Below are 10,882 nucleotides of genomic sequence, written 5' to 3' on the forward strand. Positions count from 1 at the left end.
TTGGGGACCTTCAATGCTGAATACATTTTTTGGTACCCTTCCCCAGATCTGTGTCTCGAAACAATGCTTTCTCGGAGCTCTACGGACAATTCCTTAAACCTTAAGACTTAGTTTTTGCTCTGACAACTGTGAGACCTTATAGAGACAGGTGTGTGCCTTTCCAAATCATGTCCAATCAATTAAATTGACCACAGAAACATCTCAAGGATGATCAATGGAAACAGGATGCACCAACAAAGGAGGGACCAACTCCATATTAATTCCCATGATACTTTTAGTCAAGTAGTGTATATTTTGGCATGCATCCAGTTAATGTCATGAATAGTAGGACACAGTGAATATAACATATCCAACTTTGTTCTCCACTAACCTCCCCTCACTCTCTTCCCCGACCCTTTTCCTCTACTCCCCCCAACCCATCCCTCTTCCTTCAACTGTCTGTGTGCCCTCTCTCCTACGCCTTCCTCTCTCCTCTTACCCCTCTGTAGATCCTGGATTCTGAGCTCTTTGAGCTCATGCACCAAAATGGCGACTACACCCACTTCTACTTCTGCTACCGATGGTTCCTTCTAGACTTAAAGCGTGGTAATAATTATATCCTGCTATGAGGGGATTTTCTACCATAGCAAATGCCAATTAAACTTAGGGGAGAGTGTTTTCATACCGTCAACCAAATGTCAAACAGCAAAGAAGAAGGCTAACAAGACCTAGTTCTAATGAGCCGTTTCCACATCAAAGATATGGCAGGCAGTAAGATCACCCAGGAAAAACAGGCCCACCTTGGTTGGGTAACTGATTCAGGGTCGACCCTAGCCTTTTGGGGGCCCTAAGCGAGATTTGGTTGGGGGGCCCACCCACCTGGCGGGCAAAATATTTTTGTTGCCCCCCCCCTCTTGACGGCAGAGAGAGTTAATTTTCTGCAGTTGTACACATTTTGCCATGGGGCGGAGTCTTTTTTTTTTTTTAGTTTTAAAGCCAATTACCTGAAATTCGACACACTTTGCCATGACTTATGCCATGTTATTGATATCTGAGTGAGATTGACTAACAATATCAATGGGGGCCACCCGGGGCCTATAATTTGTTAATCCGGTTCTGCCATACCCCAACCACACCTGACTTCTGCATTCACTGTACCTTTTTCTTTCTCAGAGCTGGTGTATGACGATGTGTTTGCGGTGTGGGAAACCATCTGGGCAGCGAAGTACGCCTCCTCTGGCCACTTTGTCCTCTTCATCGCTCTGGCACTGGTGGAGGTCTACCGGGACATCATTCTGGAGAACAACATGGACTTCACCGACATCATTAAGTTTTTCAACGGTACACTGTCTTAACAATGAATCAACATTCATTCAATTGTTTGTGGAGCACTGGAAGTCTGGAGTCTCTCTCCATACAGTTGCACTAGTTTAAAAGTTACCCTTCACCGCGACACAGGTGGTTTTAAGAAAATCAAACTTAAAATTGAGCCTTCTCCCACAGTGCTACAGTGTGACGCTAGCAAAAAAAAGAAAACATTTCAACCAGCATATCGAGGGATTAGGACAGTGGACCCACAGTGGAATCAACACTATGTGTTGTTGTTACTCGACTGTTGTTGATTTCCGTTAACTCTATGAGTGAAAAAGACATGGGTGGGGCCTCATCATTCTTCCCAGAATGCTTTGTTGCTGGTAGATTTTTTTGTTAATAGTTTGTTTTAGTATCTACGTTTCTGCATGCACATTGATTGATTAATTGATCTTATACTATACAAAGATAAATAACTTACATTTTTCTAAACTAATACAATCTGTAAGTGGTTGGATTTATTGCACCTGTTACTAAAATGGTTGTTCCAGTTTAGATGATTTAGGTAGTCTTGTTTATCAAGTCCTTCACCATTGCAGTCATTCTGAATGCAGGTTGGGGGTGGTAAAATATTCATAGTGTTGAATATCCTCGCTCTGGCTGGATTCCAATAGGAATTACTGATCACTTCACTAACCAGCTTATTGTGACTTGCAGGTCAGATGTGGCCCTTGAGCCACTATTTTCAGACCACAATGTTGGGGATAACCAGGCCATAACTAAAGGCCTTGTAAAATGTATAATATATGATCATAGAGGGTTTACTTTTCATTTAAACACATTCACTTAGGCAGTCACTTGGTTAAGGCTTCAGGACTAGTTATTGAATGCAACAACCATGGCTCTGTCACTAACAACACAGTCATAGGTGGGTATCTCTCACATTCACTTGGAAGGCATGCTGGGAAATATGCAAAAATCCAAAACATTTATTTTACCTATTATTTACCTAGGCAAGTCAGTTAAGAACAAATTCTTTTTTCAATGACAGTCTAGGAACAGTGGGTTAACTGCCTTGTTCAGGGGCAGAACGACAGATTTTTACCTTGTCAGCTCGGGGATTCAATATTGCAACCTTTTGGTTACTAGTCCAACGCTCTAACCACTAGTCTACCCTGCCACCCCGATAAATAAGGCTTTACAATCTACAATGTTAACCCCCCCCCAATATACTGTAACACTACATATTCCCTAAAACAAAAAAACATGTAACGGCATCTAATAAAGTGTTAATTTAACACTAGGTAGCCTAGTGGTTAGAGCGTTGGGCCAGTAACCGAAAGGTTGCTGGGTCGAATCCCCGAGCTGACGACGTAAAAATCTGTCGTTCTGCCCCTGAACAAGGCAGCTAACCAACTGTTCCCTTGTAGGCCGTCATTGTAAATAAGAATTTGTTCTTAACTGACTTGCCTAGTTAAATAATAATTAAAAGTCGGAATTTGCAACACCCATGGTATTAGGGACCAACACAAGTGTTAGTTTGTGAACACTTTGAAAAGTGTTAGTTTAATGCTATTTCAGTGGGTCACTAGGTGTAAAGTTAGGCCTACACATGTTCCCATTCGGTACAGGTCCTCGGTTCAGTCTGCACTGTGAACCCGAATGAATACATAAAACATAATTCAAAATAAAAACACATGCCTATGCTGCATTGTTGGCCTATGCCACAAATGGAACAATTAGCCAGACATTTCACTGGATTTACTGTTGCATCCAGTTGGCGTTTCCACTCACTACCAAATATGGTGATGAGAGGAAGCCTAGTTGGCGTTTCCACTCACTACCAAATATGGTGATGAGAGGAAGCCTAGTTGGCGTTTCCACTCACTACCAAATATGGTGATGAGAGAAAGCCTAGTTGGCGTTTCCACTCACTACCAAATATGGTGATGAGAGGAAGCCTAGTTGGCGATTCCACTCACTACCAAATATGGTGATGAGAGGAAGCCTAGTTGGCGATTCCACTCACTACCAAATATGGTGATGAGAGGAAGCCTAGTTGGCGTTTCCACTCACTACCAAATATGGTGATGAGAGGAAGCCCAGTTGGAGACTGGAGCAAATGGATTTTGGCTGAAATTCTGTTAATTTTCTCATTGATGAAACATTTGATCTCCATACAGTTTTCCGCTTCTAAAACTAGTCTCTGTAACAGAGTGGACTGCGTTTTGTAGACTTTGCCAAAGTTTCAAAACATAGTGTTGTTTAGGAGTGTATTTAGAATTTTGTTCCATCTCACTGCGTTCCCTAATGGAAATATGATCTCACTAGCTCATGCTTGGCTCTGCTTACCTGCTTGCTTGTTCTGCCCACTTTGATTTATTTTGCTCCCATTTAAAACGACAGGCTCTGGTCTATCTTGGGTTATTTATAAACATCTATGCCTCTTGAGTAAAACTGAGCTGAAAAAAACATTTCAGGCTATTCTGTTAAAACAACTACAGCATATGCGCCCGTTGCAATCAAAATTCAAATCTTAATTGGCCATTTTAAACTGTCCTTTTGCGAGACGCAGCTGGGAACTAGTTCTGTACAATGGCGAGTGGTGGGGTCGATAAACCAGAATTGGAGGATCCTCCATCATCATTTAAATCTCCAGTTTGGGAAATGTATGCTTCCCAGTAGATTACAACGGCGAGAGGTTTGTGGATGAAACGTTAACAGTATGTCGCCACGCTCAATGAGAATAACCTATGCATCTGCCAACACCTCAAATATGTTTACACATTTACACCGACATACTCCCAGTATACATACATAAAAGCAAAGAAACAACAACACAACTGACCGGGCCTAATAAATTACATAGGCGTAGTTAGGCTATGTTTATATTTTTTACAGTCTTTGGTTTACAGCCGTGGATATGTGCCCATTCCCAGTGGTTGAGAATATTGGGTTTCAGCACCTCGTGAAAGTGCTCAAGCCAAGATACGAACTTCCCTCTTGCATTCATTTCAGCAAACGGGTAGTACCCGCTTTATATAAGCAAAACAAAGCCAAAGTTTTCAATGAATTGGCCAACTCACCCTGTGTTGAGCTTACTTAACAGTGACAGCCAGGGTTGCCAGGTCTAGCAAAAAAATTGTAGCCCGATGACCACTCAAAACACTCACAAAAATGCCTGAAAACTAGCCCAATTATTTTTTTCACAGCAAGAGAGGAGTTGCCATATTTATACAATAAACCCTTTTTCAATAATGTTATAGAGCCAATTAAGAAGGAATATCGTAGTAAGTTGTATTTACGTTAGAAGCAAAATTAGGTTTTCCTCAAAAGAATAGTTATTGCGAGCTATGACATGACGTAATTAAGGCATGGTATATGGCCATTATACAATGGGTGGGTCTAATCCTGGATGCTGATTGGTTAAAACCGCAATCCAGCCGGTGTCTATTCCACAATTTATCTCCGGCTAAAACTATGATGTTGAAATGCCTATTTACTCTGTCGCATCTCACTGCGCAATCCACTGTTTCATCAGCCCAGCCAGGCAATTTGTAAACTTGATCTCCACTATAAATATCATCTAGACATTATCTCCCATTTCTTTTAGACTAGCATTTGGTTTTCAACAGCAGAGATTTGTATAAACCTTGCTGTCTGTCTCTCTGACATTTGCAGCATTGTTTCAGTATTGAAATTCGATCTCCATCTGTCACATAGTAATGAATGTGTCGGGAGTCGGGATGAGACAGATTTTCTCAGCCAGTCAAATCATGAATCAGCTGGCATAATTTTGATGGATATATACAAAGGAATGTTAATAGAAAACTGGTAAAACTAAACGAAGTGCAGCTAGTTTGCAGTCTTTCCAGCTTCAGTTTGAAGTGAATGTGTTAGCTGTGTTGTTGGCTAAATCCTCTGAACAACAGTGTCCTGACGAGGGAGCACATTTTCTATGCCAGGTGAAATCGCGCATCATTAGCTCATTGTTATGGATGCATCCAAATAAATGTCACTAGAAAACAGCTTAAACAAACATAAATGTAGCTACTTTGCTGTTATTCTCTCTGCACTAAGTTAGCCGTAGTTGGCTAGCTAGCAAGCAAGGGATAGGAAACTTGCCAGCCAGTATGGCAATGGAACATTTCGAGCGAACGACTGGGTCGTGTCCATAGATGCAGAACAAAAAGACTTAATGACTGGGTCGCGTCTCTGGCAACCGAACTGATAGAACAAACGTCCACTCGGCTTTGGGTAGCAACCTTAGATTTGTGTCTAAATATGAAGCATGAAATAGTATGAATAAATTCCTCAAAAAAGTTTTTTATTAAAATATGTCAATCATTATTAGAATATGTTGGTAACCCATTGTATAAAAGCGATAATGCCCTCGAAGCCGGTGTTTGGAGGATATATTGGCATGGTTTGCCGGCCCTCGACTTTGTCTTGAGCCTAACAACACCGTGCCAATATATCCTCCAAACACTGGCTTCTCTAGCATTATCATTTAATTATACCATGGCTAAGGGCTTTTCTTAAGCATGACGCAACACGTAGTGCCTGGATACAGCCATTAGCTGTGGTATATTGGCCATATACCACAAACCCCAGGGATGCCTTATTGCTAGCGGAGTCAGGTGCAGGAGAGCAGAGAGTTGTGAACAGGCGCACACTTTATTTAGGCAGGAGAAACCAACAGACGGATGCCACTGCGTCAAAACCTCAAGCCAATTGGCATTAGTGCAAAACGCGCAAATGGTCACAATAATTATGTTCAAACAAATAAACATACCTCGTCACAAAACACGGAATATACGAACACCAGTCTGGCGTGTCAAAACTGACACGTAACACAAAACATTTTCACACAAAGACATGAAGGGGAACAGAGGAGTAAATACATGCTGTGTGATTGGGGAATGAAAACCAGGTGTGCAGGGAACAAGACAAAACAAATGGATAAATGAAAAATGGAGCGGCGATGGTTAGAAAGCCGGTGACGTCGACCACCGAACGCCGCCCGAACAAGGAGAGGAGCCGACTTTGGCGGAAGTCGTGACAGTACCCCCCCCGTGACGCACATTGTGAATGGGATTATATTTTCCCGCTGTACCCAAACCTGAACTGAACCGTGACCCCAAAACCGCACTACCTTTCGAACCGTGGGTTTGGTGAACCATTACACACCTATGGGTCACATATAATTTCTAAGAACATTTTACATTTAACACTGTGGGTGTCAAAATTCTGATCTCAAATTGTGTGTACAGTACTACAGTATACCTTTTTTTATGGTAAACTATCTACCACCTTGCAGAAGCTAATATGAAACACTTGAATAGGGCACAAGCTGTAAACTACAGATACACTTTCGATGTGGAGCATTCAACTGCTTTAATTTCCTAGAGAAATCTAAAAAAAATTTGTTGTTGTAATGTCCCACTTTGTCAATAGCCGAAAGGCAAATAATAACGTTGAATGAGTACCTGTGCTGAGTAAATTAATGGTTCAATGAATAACACGCACACACAAAATAAATATGGTATTATAGCCTTGTGCATCGATGTTGGAAGTGGTCCAGCGGGAATGAAATCTTCTTCTCTCATCTCCTTTCAGAAATGGCGGAGCATCACAACAGCAAGCAGATCCTGACACTGGCCCGGGAACTGGTGTGCAAGGTGCAGACTCTCATTGAGAACAAGTGATCTACAGGAGTCATCCACTTCTCTTCCTTCTTCCTCTTCCTGTTTCCCATGTTTTTCTCAAACATAGAGATAGATAGAGGATTCATATTTGTATCTGTTCCATTATAGCGTCTGTGACAAAATGGGCAGTGCCGTTGAGGCTATCTCCATTTCTAAGTAGTCAATTTTCTTCTTTACGATTGGCTGATCCCTCCTGATGACCCGGTGCTGCCCATGGTAAAACAGCGTTTTGGCTAATAGAGACCTCTATCGTTCTCTATGGTCAGTTTGAACAGCTGCAACCGAACAGAGAGATCAGGGTCCAGTTCATTAGGCACCAAATGGAAAAGAACAGACGTAGGGAGGCACTACTTAGACTGGTCCTATAAGAAACTGTCACTTTCGTTTTCAGTCACCAAATGTTTTAAAACGTTTTCAATTGCGTGCCTTGATGAAAATGACTGAAATGTGCTAAACTGTTCACTACCTTCTCCTTATCTATGTAATACCAGCCAGGGTATACCATATTATGCTATACCGGTACTCTGTCATTTCAGGTTATGTCATGGAACACCAAGGGAATGGTGACTTTTACCTCCAGTTATTCTGTCAGTGATTTATTTTTAATTGTTAACTGTGACACATACTTAGTCATCATAGGATGTCTATGTGGTATGCCTTGTACACTGGCCTGTCTTGATTGAAGTGGGGTTAGAATATACATACACAAGGCTGGTTTCACAGACCCAGATCAAATGAATATAGGCATTTTTTTTCCTGCCATAGTTACTCAAGAACTGAATATCGGTTAACCATTTTATTTCATTTTTTCTAAATAAGATGAACAATTAGTCCTGGAATATTTTAAGATGTGATAGTTACCATGAATCTTTATTAAAGTGCAATTCAGTACAGGACTAGGCTTAACCTGGTTGAGTGAAATGTCCATAATGTTGGGGTGTAAACTCATATTTACAGCCTGTCTGGAGCAATAGTTTACCTATGTAAATTGCTGATAGGTAAGGTACATATCAAATGTGCCAATGGACAGCCTCAATTTTCTACTGTGTTGAATAAGTAGACTACCTCGCAAGTAACCTTGTCCCAAGTAAGTTGTTACTGCATGTAGGTAGGTGTTATATCACAATATATTTGAGAATTTCTTTAAACTGAAATAAAATAAATTAATTAATTGGGTTGCTTAAAGCTGCAATCAGCAGTAGAAACAATAACAAAGCAATTTCCCCACCCCTGTTTCGGTAAAAATCTGAGGGATGGGGTTTGAGAAATGTAACCACTCTCAAATTCATAGACAGAGCTATGGATGCAAGGACTGATCCATCCATGATACATTTATTTAACTAGAAAAGTCAGTTAAGAACAAATTCTTATTTACAATGACGGCCAAACCTGGACAACGCTGGGCCAATTGCGCGCCGCCCTACGGGACTCCCGATCCCGGCCGGTTGACCCTTTAAAGGATAGAGTGGTAACTTCTTACAAGGAGACGTGAAAAGTCAGACAGTTAAAATAGTTTGTTCCTCTTCCTTCCATCTTTGATTAAATCACTGGTTTCTACATCATTTGTATTTGTTAAACTCCCAAATCAGCCAGGTCCTAACAGACACTTGCCACTTGTCTGTATCCCCTGTAAACCTGTGTGCATGGGCACGACGTGTGGCACTGCACACTGCAAGGAGTCATGAATCAGTTGGAACCATGTCAGTAATTTAGTAATGGGCAGAGTTTTGATTATTTCTCATTCTGCCTTGTTTGTCTATTCTATAGTATGTCTCTGTATACTGTTGTGTATGAATTGTACTTTAATGAGAACTAAACAAAGGCTATTTTTAAACCTTCAAAACATAGATTTATGATACATATATGATCGTACATGTGACTTGTAGTTGTCTGAGCAGAAATGGGTCCCCAAAAAAAAAAGTTGACTATTTAACATTGGTCTTATTTCTTTTTCAATTACTGATATACTCCAGTGAGCCACTCTATATTATGTCAATTGTGTTGCTTTCTCAGTACCTCGTCTTGTCTTCTGGCATTTCATGTTCTGCTGTTCTTTTAATCAAATTCTTCATGTTTTTAGTTTTTCTTTTGGAGAAGTGGTTGGCTGCATTTGCAGAGAGAGTGGAAATAGGATTCAAAAAATAATTCTGTATTCAGTTTTGCTTTAAAAAGTTGGAACATAATGGGGGATATCCTATTAGATAGCCCAGCTATTGTGCTCTGTTACAATTGCCAATCGTGGTTGCCAATTTAAGGTTGGGGGATGCTTAGATCCCTGGACAGCAAGATCAAGACGGATATGAATATGAATTTGGACCTAGAAATCCATCTAAAACGGGTGAATCTAGGAACCAGATGAAGGATTAGGGTGTTTTACTATATCTTGAAGTAGCCTGGCTAGTTAAGATTTTTTTGTGGGGGAACATGTGTGCGCTTTCATTCCCTTAAACTTAATGCTAATTGTAAATGAATATATTTCGTGAACCCCCATTCCTGTTTTCCATTGCCTAGGTTGAACATCATTTCAGTTCTACCAGTGTTGTTTCATGAACGTGTTAACACCTGTTGCATTGAGTATCGATGGTTCTCTGTGAAGGCAAACTGCTGTATGTTACACCAGAATAAGAAAACCAAAACAATTGTATTATCTTGTAACATCTATTTATGAGTTAACATATTTATTTATTTATTCACGCAGTTTCTGCTTTTGTATGTAAAAGGTTATATACTTGTTACTTTGTGGTCAGTAAAATAAAATATAATGAAAACAATCACATTCTAAATATATAGATATTAAATGGTATATGTATTTGTAAAAAAAATTATGGAATGATTCTTATTTTTCCAATTGCCTTTCTTAGATGTATTTCTGCAGCTCATATTTTGAGCACTACATTACACAAGCATGAATGACATTTAGAATTAACATTTTTGTTTTGCAACAAAAACCTTTCAGGGGTGATGGTGGATCACTAGCCTTGTGTGTCAGCCAGGCTACTAGGCATCAGACTAACATTTTTGGCTTTATGATTTTAGAGGCATGTATTAGTTAAACTGTAATATTTTTCAAGAATCAATGGGTACCGCTATATCAATTATTGAAATGACCATTAAACCATGCAACCATGACCATTGCAGATTGCACCTGCATTGACCAGCAGTCTGCAAAATAATGTACGTCCAATTAGTGAACTACTGCAAATTAAGAGGCTTGATCCAATTCATTTGATGTCAACAGTTGTGCAACACTAAAATAACCAAACCACACCTACAGAAGCAGGGGAAAATACATTTTATTGCACAAATGACCAATGGCTTGATTAGTGTTATCGAGTGGCCTGAAGGTCTCGAACGCTGCAAACACACTACTGTATAAAACACTGTAAACAAAGGCAAAAAAATATATGATTTTAAATCATCTTTAAAAGTTAAAAAAAGAGGAAATGATTTAAACAACTCATTGATAATACACATGCTTGTGATATAATTTAGCTGTGTACTCATCTGATCTCTGAGTAAGTGAAATACACTACATGACCAAAAGTATGTGGACACCTGCTCGTCGAACATCTCATTCCAAAATCAAGGCCATTGATATGGAGTTGGTCCCCACTTTGCTGCTGTAACAGGGACTTGCTGCAGGGATTTCCTTCCATTCAGCCACGAGCATTAGTGAGGTCGGGCACTGATGTTGGGGCGATTAGGCCTGGCTCGCAGTCGGCGTTTCAATTCACCTCAAAGGTGTTCAATGGGTTAGAGGTCAGGGCTCTGTGCAGGCCAGTCAAGTTCTTCAACACCGATCTCGACAAACCATTTCTGTATAGACCTCGCATTGTGCATGGGGGCATTGTCATGCTGAAAATGCAAAGGGCCTTCCCCAAACT

At 40.4% G+C, this 10,882-nt stretch overlaps 1 protein-coding gene across 2 annotated transcripts in view; it reads left to right on the forward strand.

Moving 5' to 3' along the window:
• The window catches only part of sgsm1a (small G protein signaling modulator 1a), an 87,662-nt gene extending 77,842 nt beyond the window's left edge, over positions 1-9,820 (forward strand). For both annotated transcript variants that reach the window (XM_029762276.1, XM_029762277.1), the window contains 3 exons: positions 489-585; positions 1,153-1,320; positions 6,910-9,820. In XM_029762276.1, coding sequence (XP_029618136.1) covers positions 489-585; positions 1,153-1,320; positions 6,910-6,998 — 354 coding nt within the window. In that variant the 3' untranslated portion in view covers positions 6,999-9,820. The remainder of the gene's footprint in view (positions 1-488; positions 586-1,152; positions 1,321-6,909) is intronic.
• Positions 9,821-10,882: the final 1,062 nt, after the last annotated feature.

The sequence above is a fragment of the Salmo trutta genome, chromosome 9, assembly GCF_901001165.1.
Source record: "Salmo trutta chromosome 9, fSalTru1.1, whole genome shotgun sequence".
NCBI lineage: Eukaryota > Metazoa > Chordata > Actinopteri > Salmoniformes > Salmonidae > Salmo > Salmo trutta.